Genomic DNA, 19,221 nt, shown 5'->3' with positions numbered 1-19,221 from the left:
TAGAGAGAGCCACCCTCTCTCTCTGCCCCTTCCACATGCTCTCTCTCTCTCTCAAAATAAGTATTTTAGAAACTCGAGGATTTAATGAAATATACACAAACACTTAAGTTGATTTAGGTAATATCAATATTCTATTTTATATCAATTCTTATTTTATAATCAAACATTTACACTAGTCACAGTTTTCTAAAAATACTCACTGAATAAATTTCATTAAAAAATATTTCTAGTACCCTCAGTTTATTTATCTCTAGTACCCTTAGTTTATTTATTAAAACCTATGTGATTCTTTCTGTAAGATATAAAAAATGAAAATTTACACACATCCCTGTTGATGGCGTATTAGTACAAGCAACGTTTGAAAGCTTGACACTTTTGGCACATGGTTATTCAGTTTTTCTCCATACACAGACACCACACCTCGTTGTCAATAAATAATTCCACTTTAATGGCAAAGTAATAATTTAGACAGATACAGGGTGCACGTTTGCAAAAAAATATATGCAAGCTGGTTTACAAGCTAGAGGAACAATAAACCAATAGAAAATACATCATCCAGTTAAGTCCATTGACACCAAGTACTTATTGTCAGGGCTTTACAAAGACTACAAAACTTTTCGGATGATTTATTTCACTGTTTCTGCCTATTTACATGATATGTTACATCAAAAATGTACAAAATATAAAATGTTTACAGACAAATGTTTCACAAACTAGTTTAAGTTGTAAACTAGGTGAACCTACTGGGATGTATTGCAGGGATTTCTGTTTATGATCATGTTTGGATTGTGTTTCTCGAAATGGCAGGGAAAGATTAGCAATTGTTTTAGATCACGTATTATACAAGGGCAACTAGTCACTCATCCAGCTACATATAGTGATGTTTCAAAACAGCTTTGATCCATGTTTGAGGCTTCAAAGTCAGGGTGACAATTCTATGTGCATAAATTCGGTTCAGATTTCCCTTAGGGCAATAGCACCGGGTAGGACCTAGAGACTTAGAGACACTCTGAAAACTGCACAGATGTCTTGTGTTGTTATTGTTCTAGAGCAACTGACCCACGGGTGGTCACAGAGAGTAGCACCAATTGCACCTCCTGAAAGCAACATATTTTCACGTGCATAGAAAAAGTCTACACCATGGCCTAGCCCTTCGGTTCTAAAAACTTAAAGACCCGTCCTGTGGATGGTGGTAACTTCTCCAATGATTCCCATCAGTTTTCATGCACTCTCTTTAAAGCCTGCCACAACAGATGCACTTTTGGACATTTTTCTTTTCCAAATACGTATTGGCTTCATGAACAGTTTTGAAGCATGCTCACTCTAGCACTGATAGCTCCTGCATAGTCATAACAACTGTAAGTACAGGACAAACACGCCGGATAATAACAGCTTCGAGGGTTTGCATTCTGTATTTGTTCGCAATGTACAGGAAATCTCAGCAAGCGAAACACCGCTTAACACCAACGGGATAAGATACATTTTCGTGTGTGTCTGTTTGGATTTGTGCGAGTTTTTAAAATGATTATTTACAATACCTACCCAGTAGACTGTGCAAATCTAACCTTCTTTTACAGTATAAATGCTTCCTCTTCCACAGTGACTACACTGCTTCAGTGTTCTTTAATGCTGAATTTCTCGTGTACGACAATAGCAATCGAAACGACATGCTCAAAACTAAGAGTAACAGTAATAAGAAGAAAAGGAATCGGGGAGGAAAGCCAGACAGTTGTGCTCATGTTGCATCTCCAAATCTCCCTCCTTCTAAAACTCTCTTGCCTATAACTGGATGGAGTTCAGCCACATGTCTTCGCTTTTAAGTGACGGTCAGAGAGGGTTTCCGGGTTACTTGAACATTTTGGAGAAAGGGCAATCTAAACACCCCAGGTAAAAATACTGATTTTTTTTTTCTCCTAACCAATTCTTCAAAAAAAAAAAAAAAAAAAAAAAGATTTATAGAGATGAGGCTATTGTATTAACTGGCATTGCTTGGTTGTAAATGAAAAGGCAGTGGAAATTACCAGTGGTTTAGGATTTAAACCAGCTGTTAAACTGTTGTAGAAATCTGTTTTAAGGCAGTGAGACAGCACCATAGGAAATGTTCCTTCTTTCACTGAAAAGGCTCAAACGAACGAAGCCCTAAAAAGCCTTTTGTCAGTGTCGACTAGTAATTGGTATAAAACTCTTGTTAAGGGAGTGGGCAGGTGGTTTACAAAGACCACTGTGGTAAAAACAACCTTATAAAACCTGTGACTCATACACGGAAAAGTGGGCGGAGCACATCGTGTGAACGTGGCAGTTAGGAATCACATTGGCACGTATCCAGCTCGCCGCAGTAGTGTTTTCCTGGCGGTAGCACAATTCCCTTTGTGCTGATGGAGGGCTGGCCTCGTGGCTGCATTTTGCAATGGGGTGAGCGCACCACACGAACACTACTGGAGCCCTGGGACCAGCACCATGTGGCACAAAGGAGGCTGGACGGAGAAGGGGCGCTGCCTGGGGAGGACGGCCCGTCAGAGGAAACGGAAAGGAGGGGACAAAAAAAGGTCTGCACTGTAAACTTTTAAAGAGGAGAAAAATAAAGTCCAGTTTGGCTATCCCGTGTGCAATCTATTCGGTTGCCCTGTCATTAGGGTCCTTTCCAGTTGAGCAGTGGAGCCGTACGTCACTCCACGGATATAAAAATGCCTAGAAACAAAATAAAGTTAAGCTCCCATCTCAATTTAGCATCTTGGCGGTTCAGACTCGGTTCAGCTGCCTCCTTGGAGACCACAACTCTGGGTCAGGGCCCCTGACAGGGTGCTTTCATACTGGCAGTGGTTTAGTGAAAATACTTTACTTTTTACACATTTCGAAAAAGCATGAGTCTCTTCCCCTAACTTTTTTCACCCTCTAGAGAGTAGATTCGAGAGATGAGTCTAAAATGTCTTCTTGGTGGCTGGTGCTATCGCTGTCACAGCTTTGTGTGCCCGAGTAATTGGCTGCTTCTTGGAGTTTCATTAGCATATTCATCTGAAGAAAGAAAAAGAGACATCGATGTAGGCAGTGATGCAGTGAGCGAGCCAGCCCCACAAAACACACGGCCCTGAGCCACACGGAGGCACCGTCTCATCCCGTCCAAGTGAAACGGGAAAACAATCTGAGATTTTTATTAGTTGCCTCCAGCTCCTACACGGTTTCTCCCAAACACGGCTACGCCACCAAACCATAAGGACAAAACAGGGCCTGGAGACAGCTCTTTTATTTGGGGTCGTGAATGAATACTGCTCCAGCAGGGCGACTGGGAAGGAAACCCTATCACAGCTGGACATCTGGGCTCTTTGCTGGAGAGTTCGCCAAGCTGCCTAGCTTTTTGGCGGGGAGAAGCAGAAAGCATTGAATGGCAACGGAAAGTCGTGAATGTTCATACACACGCAGACGCGCACACTGGCGCCCACTCGCGCTCCCCTGAGAGAAGGAGGGGACGGAAGGGAATGAAGCCAGCTGCCGCACTCAAGCACACCATCTGCTGTTCAGGAGCTGACCTCCAAGGAGGTGAGTGAACGAAGCCGACCATGAGTGTTGGAAGAGGGAGAAGGAAAGAATCCCTGTCAAGTTTCTGACGTTGTTGCAATTTCTGGCTAAAATATGATTGCTACGCCACTGAAAACAAGAGCCGCCTTCTGGAACAGCAGCAGCTGTCTCAGGTCTCCCAGCTGATAGGACAATGGTAATATGTGTTCCAGTAAAAGGGGCATATGCGTGAAAGCACCTGGGGAGAAAGACAGCTAGCGTTTCCATGTCTTACAAAATAAAAGGCAGCCACCTTGCTTGGCTTGTGGTAAGATCTGCAGACCCACTTTGGAGACAAAAGAAGAATTGTTTAAAAGCAAATTGTGGATGGATTGTGCAACCATTTGAGAAAGCGCAGAAAAACTGGCACCTGTCTTCATGAAAGGAGTGGACTTGTTTTCTTGTCGAGGGATTCTATAAATTGTAATCATCTTTCTGTTGTTTAATGCAGACTAATGTATTATTTTATAAAGTCATCAAAGTTGTTCTTTTTTTTTTTCCAACCTAGAGAAATAGAGAATCTGATCCAAAAGAAAAAAAAATCTTAAAAAAGGATCCCTTAGTGATACGTTAGGCTATGCATGCTTGCGGGCTCAGTGTAAAATGTGTGTTCAATAAATGCTTTTGAAATAAATGATAAACTGATAATCACCAATTACAGCAAGTATGCCTTTCTCACCAAGAAGTTCACAGTTTATAGCACATTTTAAAGTCATTTTCATATTCTTCAGGACAATATTTTTCAACATAATTGTTAGTCTAACTCTCTGAATTTATTCAATCAGCTACATACAGATTTGAAAGTAGTGACAATCTCTCAAACCCAATAAGGCAAAAAGCCAAATCTCCATCAACGCTTCCTTTCTCTGTCTCCCTCTCTCCCTCTCTCTCTGTCACCCACACACCCTAACCTCCATTCACATTCATACTGTCTCTCTCCTTTCTGGTGTCAATTCCTCCCACATTAGTCGCCAGCTGTATGTTCAAACATTTGAGTAAAGAGAATTTGTGAAACGCAATTTTGTGTTGAGCGTCCTCCTGATTTACTAAGAGTAGAAATTGTAAATGAAGTCTGTTTAAAGGGTTATTATTCTATCTCACTCATAAATGTTTCAAATCGCTTGGATGCTGAATGCTATAAACGTTTTATGATATAACAGAAGTGTTATTAAAGTCTTAATCTATGAAAATTGTGCCATATAGTAAATACATTTTGTTAGAATAAGTTCCAAGTCTCAGATCCATAATAAATGTACACAAGGGATTTACTTTGCTTTCTCACAGTTCAGGTCAAAGGAGATTACAAGAGGGGGCAAGGTTACATCTGAACCAATAGTCATGGGGATAAATCATTATTTTCTGCACAAGAATTTCCCTCCTCTCCTCTGCCTTGTCCTTGGTCAGGTCCTTATCACCCCTGCTATTTACAAATCTGCTGGGCTCCCAGCCTCCAGCCTCTCTCTTTTAATCTGTCCTCTGTTCTGTTACCAAAGTGATCTTTATAACTTGCAAATCTAGCTAAGGTAAGTTAAGTGCCCTGCCCAAACACCTTTGGTAATGCCTCATTATCTGTGTGATTCCTTCAGAGATAAAAAAGCCTTGGGCATAACGTAGCAATTGCAGACTTTTGTAGCTTCAATTGTTCTTGCCCCTTTTGTTCTAATCTCACCAATCTGCATATAGCTTCCTAAACTCATCATTTTTATTATACTGTTTCACAGTTCCCCTGCTGCTTCCTTGATCTTGGATGTTCTCCAGCCAAGGATGAACTTCTATTCATCCTTCCAGATGCAGCTCAAGTATCTCCTTCTCTGTGAAGCTTTCTTCTAATCACTTCCTCAATGGACTCACAACTTCACCTAGCATGTGACTACTATTCTTTAACTATAATTTATATAAGTAGACATCTCTCTCCACTAATGGACTGTGAACTTCTTGAGATCAGAAATGATATTTTATTTATGTCCTGACCACCAGGTCTTAGCTCTGAGTACATAGTTATTAATACTTATGGAACTATGAATGAGTTTATTGATAATGAATCAAACACTGGGAGATGCACCAAAAACCTGAATCCTTGTTCATATCCAAATATATATTTCTGACATTAAATAGTGGATTTTTTTCCAAATACTTTTTATTTAGATTGGACCGCAAATATATTTTACTTGATGCTAGTAATTATAGAACTACAATAAAAGCAGATCAAGAGAATATTTATTTTTTTATCAGAATATGCCTGATCCAAAGATTTACTTTTAGATAAGTCTTCTGCTATTTAACAGTTCATAATCCCTGTTTCTTGAGATATTTAGTTGAGCAGCTGTTTAAGAATCAGATTTTTTTAACACTAATTTTCCCTCACTATGGGAGATTCTGGACCTCTTTTCCACACTAGAAGACAAGAGCATTCAGAGCCAGGGAAGATTGCTGGATGGGTTTAGCTGATGAGGAGTGTGGGAATTGGGAAAGCTGAGGGCATAACTTACTCTACAGTATAATTCTCAAAACAAACGCTATAAAACCTCTCCCTACTGCAGACACAGTCTATCAACACTACAAAGGTAAGATTAGAAGTAATAAAAAAAAAATTCATATGTGATAACCCATACTTGTACTCTAAAGCTTATATTTACTGTTAAATGTTAACCATTCTATAAGCAATTAATTAGTGTATGCTCACAATTATGTTGCATCCAAACCAATCCCTCCACCACTGTTGATTTCAAGCTATGTACAAGCTAAAGGGCCAGCTACCTGTAATAAAAATACAAGTCTAGGCCCTTAAGGATTTGATGGTCTAGAGCAAAAGTCCAATATAGGAAGTCCTATATAGGAGTCCCCCGGACTCTAAGCAGGTCTATACGTATACTTCCATGACTCTATGGAAGCCTTTGAAATAGTACACAAATTTTCCTGTGTGTGAGTGCACTTTGCTGGGGAAAAGATCTTAAAAATCTCTGAGGCTGTTCACATGTAACCCCCAAAATGTTAAAAATGGTCATCTGGGATGATAACGTTGTATATGTATTGGGGTTGAGGGTATAGGAATATTCCATAAAATATCAAGTCATTTTATGTTCTTGGGTATAATCATAAGTTATGATTTTTAATCATTTTCTTTTTTGTTCATTTGTTTTAAGTAGCAAAATGGCTTTTTTTTTCAGTATCTTTTCTTTCTGTATGGAATGTGCAAGTCCAGTGATTTCTTTAGAATGGTAAGCTAATAAACACACTACATTTGATACCAATCTATACAAATGCATCTACAAACATAAAAAAATAAATACATAAAGATAAAATATTTTCCTAATAATACCCTTTACTTAATATTTTCAGAGTACTCATACTTTGGAGTTTTACTCATCTTTATTAAGCTACACACAATTGCAAATTAAGCAGGACAGGGAGAATAAGTCCCCTTTGATTTCCAAGTCAGTTTATTCTTTACCACAGGCAACAAAAGACTAATTCTAAATTTAGTCAAACTAGTTGATATATGTAAAATATTCTTTAGTTCTCCAAGTGTATGTTACATTATTTTCTTTTTTAAAAGTTAAACACAAAATTCAGTTTTCTCTTAAATACCTAGTGAATTGAGTCTGTAATGTCGAAGATTTATTAATTTATTTACACAGTTTTACACCTAATGAGATAAAAATTAGGGTCATAGAATACGGCCTAGTTTTAGTGTTTCTTGATTTTTAAGCATTCAAGGTTGGCCTTTAAGAATTTCACCCAATGAAAGCAGGCCAAAGGTAAGAGTTAAAACTAAATACCTATATCAGGACAGTACCAAATCCTACCTAAGATAACTATATCCTTGGTACAAATGACTAAATAGTGATGACCACACACTGTAATTAAACTTATATTAGAAGGATCACACATCAGTTTCTTACCAGAGGATCCCCTTCCGTGTCACTTTGTGGAATGTGCTTTGAGGTTGTGGCTTCCTTAGTGGCTATGCAGCCTTCGTACCCAACATCTTCTGGTCGCAACTGAAGTAATGCTGGACCATCCTGAGGCAGAGACGCTGAGCTCCATGGGTATGTGTGAAGCACCCACTTTGAGGGGTCTTCCCAAGGTGCCCGTTTCCCATACATCTAAAAAATGGTTACATATTTAATAAATATAAAATATATTTCTATTCAGTAAAACAGGTGACACTAACTTACTGATTCCTTTGCACCCTGAGTTCTTAGGGGCCTTTCAAGCGGACTGTGTCTGTATACAACTTTTCAGATTATAAATACACATCTGTGTACATATCTCTCTTGAAACTTGAAGGAGAAACAAAATGAAGCTGACCATTTGGGCTAGGTGGTCACCATTTGGGAGACAGGGTGAGGGAGGTTTATGTAAAACGCATATAAATATCACGGCGCACATTTATCTTCATTAGTAATTTTATTAACCAAAAGAAAACTCACAGCTGAGAAAGGAATGTTCCAGTGAGGGAGAACTGAAACAAGGCATGCTAGACAGTAAACAGAGTTCTCTACTAAAGTGCACTTTGGGAAGATGATAAATCAAATAAGAGACTTTTTCTCTGTCAACCTCATTCTACTCAAACTTTCTTTGAAAATAAGGATCCTTTCTCTGATAGCCATTTTCTTTGGATTAATTTCCCCCAATAATTTCATTGTTCCCCGTAAAAACTCTTTTTAGATATATATTTATAAGGTCAGTGGTAAAAGAAGAGAAAAATGGGAAATGGAAGGACTCAAGTGGAAGGAGAGTCAGTATGAAAGAGATAATAAAGCCTTGTTAAAGTACTGGCAGTGGATTCGAGGGGAGAAGACGAGTACAAGATATGCTAAAAGTTTTTTAAGCTGGAAGAAAAAATGAAACTATTAAGAAGGGCACACCGAAGAGAAAGAGGTAGAGGGGACTTTGTAAACAATCACAAGGCCGCAGGGGGACAGAAAGACAAGCTAAAATGAAGAGGAGACAGCAGTAACATGGGCAAACTTGTTCTTTGATGTACTTCCCTTTCTCCTTGACCTGCTCGACTGAGGGCAATCCTGGTTACCAGGTGCATATTTGGTCCCAGATAGCATACTGTGAGCTGTTCTCTATGGCTTATTGTGGTTCAGTTAGACAAGAGCAAAATGGTGGACATTGACACCATAAAAGACACACGGATTGCCTTCGAATTATCTTTTGGGTTTCTCCTGGAGGAACTATGCAGGGTTGTGTCAGCCTTGACTTGACAGAGAGACAGAGAGAGAGAGAGAGAGAGAGAGGAGGCCAGGTCCTGATATCTGTGTATTTCCTGGGAGATGATGGCAGGAGTAGAAATCCTAGATTTTTTTTTTTTTTTTTTTATAGTTCTCTTGTTTTGGAGCAAAAGTTTTCTCTAGTTAAAAACCTGCTTTATAGATCTGTAAGACAAAGCATGCTATACAAGTTAAGCTAATTGAACGAAAATTTATATTTCTTGGAAAATATATGTTACAAAAAGAATATGAAAGTCTAGAATCAACTGATGCCAACCTTTTAATGAATCACCAAGGAGAGCAAAATTGGAGGTGGCTAATAAAATGCTAAATATTGGGGTGCCTGGGTGGCTCAGTCGGTTAAGTGTCCGACTTCGGCTCAGGTCATGATCTCATGGTTTGTGAGTTTGAGCCCCACATCAGGCTCTGTGCTGACAGCTCAGAGCCTGGAGCCTGCTTTGGATTCTGTGTCTCCTTCTCTCTCTGCCCCTCCCCAACTTGTGCTCTGTCTCTGTCTCTCAAAAAAAAAAAAAAATGTAAAAAAAAAAAAAGAAATGTTTTTATATTAAAATAAATAAATAAATAAAATAAAATGCTAAATAGGTCCAATTCTATATTTCAGAGTAAAATAGATACTATATAAAAGTAATGGAAAGGAGATATAGTTAAGTATTTAGAATACTATAAGTAGATTGTTCACATTTCAAGAAAGGTAGAATCACCAGAATAAAAATCAGAATCCATTGTTATCACCAGAGGTTTTTTTTTTTTTTTTTTTTTTCCAACTAGAACATCTGGCAGAGAGTATCCCCATATGGTTCCTCATCAAAGCATTCATTTAAAAAGAAATTTTTCCACTCCTCTCAACTCAGATTTTCATCTTTGCAGTCAGGCTTTGTTTTTTCACCTCTTGTTCTAATTCAAGGTTTTGAATCCAAGGAAATGGTTTATAACACACGTGATTCCTTTTCTTCCTGCTCTTACAGAAAACATATATGTGGACCACCCCAGGAATATCATCTGCCAATGGATTTCTGGATTTCTTATCTCTCCATTGTGTTAGATTTCCCCCTCTACACTCCCCGCATCATGGTTGATTTAGTATTCACACTAACCTATTACTAAACATCTACACCCACAGCAAGAAACAAGACATTTCTACCCCTCTTCAAAAATAATTTTGAGGGGTGCCTGGGTGGCTCAGTTGGTTAAGTGACCGACTCTTGATTTTGGCTCAGGTCATGACTGAATGTAGATTGATGAGTTTAAACCCACATTGGGCTCTTAACTGACAGTGCTGAGCCTGCTTACGATTCTCTCTCCCTGCCCCTCCCCTACTTGTGTGCATGCACGCTTGTCTCTCTCTCAAAATAAGTGAACTTAAAAAAATAGTAATTTTGAAATATCTCCCAGTTTTAGTCTGGGAAACACATTACTCTAATGGTCATACGTTTGCCTAAATGGAAGCTGTATAAAATTATAATTTTCAGAATAGTGTTTTATAAATAATACTGATTAAAATATTAAAAAAAAGAACTTAGGTACTTTTTTTTAAGTTTATTTATTTTGAGAGAGAGAGAGAGAGAGAGAGAGACACCATGAGTGGGGGAGGGGCAGAGAGAGACGGAGACAGAGAATCCCAAGCAGGCTCTGCATTGTCTGCACGGAGCCTAACATGGGGCTTGGATCCATAAACCCTGACATCATGACCTGAGCAGAAACCAAGAGTCAGATGCTTAACTGATTGAACCACCCAGGCACCCTAGAACTTATGCCCTTTTCAAAAATGATATCTAAGGAAGCTCAGTATTCTTAGGTATTAATGTTTTTGAGTTTGTAAAAGCTTCTTTTTCTTTATATGTATTAGCAAGTACAAAATAAAGAGAATTTTATATATAAAGACTTGGATGATAGCTTATTAATACTGAAACTATCTGAAGAAAGCATATAATTCATTTAGATATTAGTTTTCATAATTATGACTTCTAGAATATTATACATTTTCATATAATTTTTTTTTGCATAAATGATTGAAATTGAGAGACTCACATCTTAGCCTAATAGTTTTAGAGGAATCCAGAAAAGTGATATATTATACTTAAAAAACAGAAACCTTTGGTATAGTCTTTTATTTTGTTGAAACCATTTACTGGGGCTAGATTGGCTCATACTCTTAAAATACGAAAATGGATTATTTAAATCTGCAAACCAGTTGATAGCATTCTCTAGGGTTATTATCTCTGAACATCCTCATCCACATAATATTTATCATGTTCACCAGAACCATCATGATGGTTCCAAATGCTGCCAGACTGTTATACTAGGTGAGGAGAGCATGCTGGGAAAGAAAGGGGAAGGACACTGCAAATGGCAAGATTTCATTCTTTTCGATCCTACCATAGTTTTCATTTATTTTACTTTTAATTTTTTTAGTGTTTGTTTACTTTTTGAGAGAGTGAGTGAGCATGAGTGGGGGAGGGGCAGAGAGAGGGAGACACGGAATCTCCTGAAGCAGGCTCCAGGTGCTGAGATGTCAGCACAGAGCCGGACACAGGGCTTGAACCCATAAACTGTGAGATCAAGACTGAGCCGAAGTCAGACGCTTTACCGACTGAGCCATCCAGGCCCTCCCCTACCATAGGTTTTAAAAAGTCAACTGCCTTAGAATTTAGAGCACTCCCTCAAGATAGTAAAGGATCTTACAAGTGACGTTAAAGGGCTTCAAAAAATGAAACATGCTAAAAACAGGGAACCTGTAAGCAAAAACTATTTGCTGCAAATTACATGATAAAAGAATAAGTGTTCAAGACCCATGTAAACATGCCTGTCTTATAAGATGTAGCACTGTCCAATTAACTGGCTATCAACTAACTGCTATTATCCATGGCAATAAATTTGGATTTAAATGGGTGGTTGTTGGAATAAGTGTTTTCTCTTTCTTCTACATATTTACTCTCAGAAGAGAACACATAGATAAATAAAGTGCGATATATTAGCTGATCTTTAGAATTTTCCCAGTATTTTTATGTAGTTCATGCCTTCAGTTTTCTGTATATATACTGAGAGAAAAAAGTGTTTTTGGCTTTCAAAAGGATGATATTATTTGTTTGTTTTTAAACAGTAAAGAAAGTTGAGTGCTATACCTGAAGACCTTCTCTCACTGCTTCCAGAATGTAAGGAACCAAAGAATAGTTCCAGAGATCCATGAACCAAACTCTAGAAGCTTCTACATCCATAGGGCAAGGAAGGAAAAGTCGGGGACCTAAGAAGAAGAAAACAAACCATTTTTGAGAAGCATTACATTTAACAACCTGAACACATAAATATTCAGACATCATTTTTTGGGAAGTAATAATATGCCTTGCAGGATTCTTAAGAAATTATAATCTTGCCCAGCTTGATTATTATCAAAGTACATTTTACTGATGACTCACTCTTCTGAATTCCCCTTCCTTTGACCCTAAAATCTTAATCTAAAATATAATATATTAGAGTTGGAGAAACCTTACATGTCATAATCCAAACCCCATGCCCCATTTTACAGATAATGAAACTGAGCTGAAATAAACTGCCAAATATAAAATATGTCATTATTTGCAGAAACGGGACTCAGCTTTGGTCTTCTGATCTCAAATGTTAAATTCTTCTTCTCATTTACATTGTATCTTATTAACTGCATCTTTATGATCCATCAGTATGGGAAAGAGACTTTTATACATGCAATTTAAGGAGGAATAGAAAAATAAACATCTTTATGTCAACTAACAGGAAGTAATTCAGTTTTATCTCAATGAAAAATATAAAACAACTTCAATTATCCATAAAACACCTAAAGTGTTTCTAACTAAAATCTTCTCTCACAACTATATTTGATGTGAATCACTGATTAAAATTTGTTTTTAGGGGTGGCTGGGTGGCTCAGTCGGTTAAGTGGCTGTCTTCGGCTCAGGTCATGATCTCACAGTCCATGAGTTCAAGTCCCGCGTCAGGCTCTGTGTTGATAGCTCAGAGCCTGGAGCCTGCTTCTGTTTCTGTGTCTTCCTCTCTTTCTGCCCCTCCCCCATTCATGCTGTCTCTCTCTCTCTCTCTCTCTCTCTCTCTCTGCCTTTCAAAAATGAATAAATGTTAAAAAAAATTTTAAATAAAAAAATAAAATAAAATTTGTTTTTAGCATAAGAAAGGACTTGAAACAGATAACTATTTCAAATGATTATCTGATTTTTAAATATTTGTCTATGTTAAACTTATTTGATTTCAGTCAAATCTTAGGAAACCATAATTGTCAGCCAAAATGAATGTAATCAGAGATATAAAGCTTAGAAGAAGGCAAACTTTCAGAAGGGAAAGAGAAAACTTAAATCTTTGGAAGCCTGAAAAAATTAGCTTCACTTGTTATTTTCTACCATCCAATCTGGCCATCTTCAGCACCGTACTCTTAGTTCCTGGAAAATGGCATATTGCAATTTTGGAACTCACCAATGGTAACATCAGAAGAACTGTGTGTTTCCAAAAAACTATTGAGATGATGCCATGTCTTAGGAATCCAATCTATAATTTTGACTAAATCGTTATTGCGTATATTCCTTTCAATTTCTATCTCTATCAGTTTTCTTCGAAGATATCTGCCTAAAAATCCTTTCACTGGTTCTGTGTGGTTTGCGCATAGCACCCACCTACAAAAAGGAAAAAAAAATCATAAATCTTTAAATAAATTAAGTTTTAAGCCCACAGCATTCTCTTTCCAATTAAAATTAAGAATGTTCCTATTTTAATTGGTGGCTCACTTTAATGCTCAAAGGGGGTTACAGATCCATTAGCATTAGAGGCATATAAAGCAACTAACTTTTCTTTTTGAGCTAAAGGGAAGCTCTTGTGTGTCAGAAGTGAGTGGGAGTATACACGCTGAGTTGTCTTCTGTAGGAGAATCACAAATCCTGAAATAGGAACTCTCTTCACATTCCTCACACTTAGAAGAAAAATGCTCTACTTTAGCTGGTGACAATGCGAGCAGGACAAACATTTCTTTCCTTTTCTTTTCTCTCTCTCTCTCTCTCTCTTGTTTTTAAAGAAACACTTCTGATTATGGTTGAGGATTACAAAACGTCTGCTCGAGAAAGAATGTCAGAAGAAGTGAGAATTATTTTCATACCACAGGTCACCATGGGCAGGAGTTGTCAATGTACAAATGGAAGAACACTAACCGAAAGCAAAGAGAAAGAGATGCTACAAAAAAATAAAATAAATAATAATAATAAAAGTAAAACATTCGGTTTATCTTTACCTGAAATTGTGATGCAACTCTAGGTTTGGTGATGAAGAAACTCCCTGATTCATTGTTCCAATAATATATGGACTGGAAAATAAAATAAAATGTGTGGATGTACTGAAGGTAAAAGAGATTAGTACATTAAAATTGCCTTAAGAAAAAATTTAGGTAAATATGGATTATTCCATTTTAACATTAGGCTTTAAAAGGGTAATACTGTCATGTTAGGTTGAAAAATAACAAAGATCATTGAGCGGAAATTTGGATTTGGGAGTCTAATTTCAGGTCTGGCATCCTAAGAGAATTCTTTTACCTTTCTGAGTCTGAGTTTACTCATCTATAAGATAAAAAGGTTAGATAGAATAATCACAGTAGCCTCATTTCACTATGATATCTTATGGCTCTTACAATTATAATCAAATGCATTAATTTTTCCTTTTTTTATTATTTCATAGATATTTTAAAGTTTCTTAATAACATGAGAAAATTTGCATTCTTGTTTCAGTGCTTATGCTGATCTATTTTTAGCATTTAAAAAATCTCTAGCAGAGATTAATTGGGATATTTGCACCATTAAAACTAATATTTAGCTTGCTCATGTATACCCTTTCTTTAGAGGCCATACTATAGTGACTCTTTAGTGGGTTTTCAGATTTTTTTATATCCGACTTCAACCTTTTACTTTCAGAGTAAATAGTTAAAAATTAGACTCATTAATGGAAAGAGATATATCTGAATGCATTAAATTTATCTTTATGGGAAGGATGAATTGAAACTTTGATATGGAGTAAAAATGAAACCAGAGCCCTAAAGCTTCATTTTAGTTCTTCATTTCCTCGATCCATTCTGTCATGGATACTGGTCTCCCAGACCTTCAGCATATCTGTAGAAGCTAACACCATCAAGTAAAACATGTTTCCATAAAAGTTGCCTGGGACTAAGTGTTGAAGGAATAAACAGACGTTTGAAAAAATGCACAGGGAGTTTTTAAAAATGCGTTATAATATTAATGAAGCTTCTCACATTAATAGCATCCACTGGAAACCATGGGTTTTAAAAGGTTTAAAGGCATAAGAAAGCAAATTTTATTATCATTTCATCATTTAAACCTTTCATAAGCATACCATTTGTTGTATTTACAGTTGAGAAAACCATTGAAGATATCACTCAAAGAGCCCACATGATGAAGATTATCAAGAATTATTACAACAGGGAGTTCTACACCATTATTATCAGCACTGCACTGTTCAGCCAGGTTAGCTAGATACTGTTGCAACTCCTTGAAAAAAAAAAAAAAAGAAAACAAATATCAATGATAAATTTATATCAGTGGTAAGCAATTCATCCATCGTTTAGGAAGAGCACACTTTGTCTTCCATCCAGTATCTTTTAAAAACCCATAGGTCATTCCAGTGACATAAAACTTTATTCTACAAAACAAAAAAACATATGATGCTGAAAGGATATATTTTATAAAGAAACGAGCAAAGAGAAAAGCCAATACACAACGCCTGCAGCAAATATAAAACTGTAAACACAAAAGCATGTTTTCCAGTTGTTGTCTCCCCTTCAGAAAGAGCAAAACAAACAAACAAACAAACAAACAAACAAATAAGAGTGAAGGAGAGAGAGAGAGAATTCTGGATATGAGCTCTTACAATAAACCACAAACATCAAGACAAATACCATTCTTGCTTTTGGTATTAAAATGATAAAAGTGGATTTAAACAAACCTTGTAATTTTAAAGCTAGAATAAATCCAAAATGGCACAGCTAAGTTTGTGCTAATACTTCAACTATTTTAATTCCAATTTATTTTGATAGGATGCATGAAAGCACCGCCCCAGGACGTAGCCAAAAGTGTGGTTATTTACTTATCTATAATCTGCATGAAACTTCCGTGATTTTAAACAAAGACAAAAATTTTTATATTTCACTGGGTCACTTGACATCAGCATTTCTTGAACTTCTTGAGTTTTTTAACAGGTATTATTCCTTTCTGATAGCTTTTAATCTAAATATGATAACCGGTTTACTGTTTGACTGCTCTCACAGATGGGTAGACCAGGAACATAATTAGTTTTCTTAGAATTATCCTAATCAGTAAGAGCATTTCCATAATATTTGCATATTTACAATGACATTTTCAATTTGTAAATCTTGCTCAGGGTTAAAAAACAATTCCATGATTCCAATTTTTGCCTGCCAGTAAATACCTGAACTCCTCACCCTAGATGCCACCTCTCTCTGTCTGTAATACCATTTTCAGAACTAAAAGCAGAAAAGGATAAGGGCACCCGGGGGGGCTGAGTCAGTTAAGTGTCCAACTCTTGATTTTGGGTCAGGTCTTGATCTTATGGTTTGTAAGTTGAAGGCCCGGATTGGGCTTTGTGCTGATGGTGTGGAACCTGCTTGGGATTCTGTCTCCCTCTCTCTCTGTCCCTCCCCCACTTGCTCTCCATTTCTCTGAAAATAAATAAAAATAAACTTGGAAAGAAAGGAGAAAAGGATAAAAGCAATGGCCAGGATTCTGAGGCATTTAGTAATATATTCATTTAAGTTTAAATATAAAATTTGTTAGGAAAACTAATCCACTATTAATCTTATATTGAGCCAATCACATTGAATAAATATTGCCTAAATCAGAGAATACAGAAAAAAAATGTTCAAACTAATGAATGGCCTGGAGAATTTCATTTACCTTAAAAGACAAAAATGGAATTTATATCAACAATCTAACTATATTAAGTCATTCATTGATTTATAAAATATTGACTGCCTCTCTATTACGTTCTTAGTCCTAGACAAACCCCTGGGGTATACAAAAATAATGAATCACTGCTCAAGTTAGTTTAACATGAATTATGAACTGAATCAAGTGCTTTTTTGAGCATAGAGGTTAAAAAAGTCTTCCCTCGTAGGCTTTAAGAATGTCACGTTAGGTACTAAAATTCAAATATGATAAATCATTTGAAAACAAGGTACTAGTGTATTAGGAGCTGTGAGAGGTCAGGGGAGGAGATTTTGCCTAGGTAGTGGGTATCAAGGAAAACCTTCCAGAAGAGGTATGCTGGAACTTGGGAGAGTGGTAGGAACAGCCACAACTAATAAATTCACAAAATGAAATGTAAAACATCCCATGAGAAAGGTTAAAAGAGGGATGTGGCCTGTAGAAGGAAAAAGGATTAATTCCAACTGGGGGATCCTGGTGGACTCCAGAGCAAGGTAGAATTCGAGATGAATTTTGAACAATGAATGGGCTTCCAAATGAAAAGTATGTAGCTAATCTATCCTTTCAAAATAGCTTTAGCAAGCACCTATTATGTTCCAGGTACTCTGGCACTAAGGATTCCAAGATAATCTCTGCATTCCAGGAATTCAGAGTTGATAAGCAGAAAGGCAGGTCAACAAGTAAATCAAAAACACAGTGTGGTTAACGAAATGCACAAAACACTACAGGGACATTTAAGAGAGGCACCTGATCCAGGCTTGTTGTTCAGGAAACAACAGGGTACATGGGGACAAATTATTGAAGTCCAAATAATAAGGAGTGAAAGCTGGACGGTATGAGCATATGATGTGCTTGGGGAAATAAGTGTTCTGTTGTTGCAAGAGAAATGGTACATGGTACTGATGGTTGCAATAAAAAAGAAAATAGAAAAACTTTGAGTCCATGCAGAAAAATTTGGATCTTACTATATAAACAAATGAGAACCATTGACATGTTCTTTTCAGTAGGGAAAGGGCAGTTTATTTATCAAAGGAAACACAAATATGAAGGAGATGATGATTAATTAGAAATGGGAAAAACATTCAAGAGCCTATTGCCTAGAATAGAGGGTTACACATGTGTGTGTATAAAAACAAAACAAAACAAAACAAATTCACAGTAAAAATATATCAAAAAAGCATACACATAAGATTTTGTTCAGAGCATGTAAACCTTACTTGTACTGCTAGGAAAGACTTCCTGGTAGTAGTATTATTTGATATTAACCTTTTATTTTTAATATTAGGTAATGTTTTGATACTTAAAAATGGAAGAAGAGCTTTCCAATTAGAGGGAGAAGAATAATCAAAGGACGAAGCACGCGCGCGCACACACGTACTATCCAAGCAGGAAAGAACTAGTAGAATATGTTTTGCGTATATGAATAATGGTAAGTAAATTGGAAAGAAGAGTTTGCAACCCTGAATGATTTGAAAGGTTACCGGACTTTTCCCGTCGGCAACAAAGAAACATTGAATGTTTGTCTGGGGTTCTGAGCAATGTAGCCAGGATCATGATTTCAAAGTATGGTTAAGTATAGTATAAAGGAGGAATAGAAACCAGTCAAAGAGAATAACAAAATTGTTGAAGCCAAGAGACACTATGGGATTCAGTAGGGATAGTAGAAGTGTGGGAAGATTTTTGATCTAGTATGGAAAGCAGTGGAAAAACATTGCAGGATTTTAATGCAGTCAGACTTCAACAGTGGAAAAATATTCTGTTTTCCATGAGGTGAAGGCATAAATGCATAAAGAGAAAAGGAAAATTTTTTTTAAATTTTTTTTTCAACGTTTATTTATTTTTGGGACAGAGAGAGACAGAGCATGAACGGGGGAGGGGCAGAGAGAGAGGGAGACACAGAATCGGAAACAGGCTCCAGGCTCTGAGCCATCAGCCCAGAGCCTGACGCGGGGCTCGAACTCACGAACCGCGAGATCGTGACCTGGCTGAAGTCGGACGCTTAACCGACTGCGCCACCCAGGCGCCCCGAGAAAAGGAAAATTTAATAGAACTTCTGAATCAAGCAATTAGAAGACAATTGCAGTCATCCAAATGATAGTGTTAATTTGGGTGGGAGGGTGGTGGTACTGGAGATGGATGGAAAAAGATGGATTTAATATTTTTCAGAGCTGAAACTGGGTTTTCTAAATATATGCACCTCGTATGCTGATAGAAACATATGTGTAAGCTAAGAGAAAGGCCTACTATTTGGAAGAGTCGGCATGGCTAACAGTGTCCAATTGGAGTCAACACAAGTTGAAACCAGGAGAGTCATCCAGGGGAAAACAGAAGTGGGAGAGAATAGAATGTTGGGGTATATTTTCATTTACTGGTAGGTGAAGGAAAACAGTCAGTGAATGAGATTTTTAAAGAGCTTACTAGAGGGAAAGAAGAAAACCCGGAGAGAATTA

At 37.1% G+C, this 19,221-nt stretch overlaps 1 protein-coding gene across 3 annotated transcripts in view; it reads right to left on the bottom strand.

The window, feature by feature from the left end:
- Nucleotides 1-421: 421 nt before the first annotated feature.
- NAV3 (neuron navigator 3) overlaps nt 422-19,221 on the bottom strand; it is a 596,222-nt gene continuing 577,422 nt past the window's right edge. For all 3 annotated transcript variants that reach the window (XM_030323286.1, XM_030323287.1, XM_032594013.1), the window contains 6 exons: nt 15,165-15,319; nt 14,056-14,127; nt 13,251-13,447; nt 11,918-12,036; nt 7,455-7,658; nt 422-3,012 (listed from right to left, as the gene is read on the bottom strand). In XM_030323286.1, the coding sequence (XP_030179146.1) occupies nt 2,893-3,012; nt 7,455-7,658; nt 11,918-12,036; nt 13,251-13,447; nt 14,056-14,127; nt 15,165-15,319 (867 nt within the window). In that variant the 3' untranslated portion in view covers nt 422-2,892. The remainder of the gene's footprint in view (nt 3,013-7,454; nt 7,659-11,917; nt 12,037-13,250; nt 13,448-14,055; nt 14,128-15,164; nt 15,320-19,221) is intronic.

The sequence above is a fragment of the Lynx canadensis genome, chromosome B4 (genome assembly GCF_007474595.2).
Source record: "Lynx canadensis isolate LIC74 chromosome B4, mLynCan4.pri.v2, whole genome shotgun sequence".
NCBI classification, from domain to species: domain Eukaryota; kingdom Metazoa; phylum Chordata; class Mammalia; order Carnivora; family Felidae; genus Lynx; species Lynx canadensis.
This window is presented reverse-complemented; position numbering and strand designations above follow the sequence as displayed.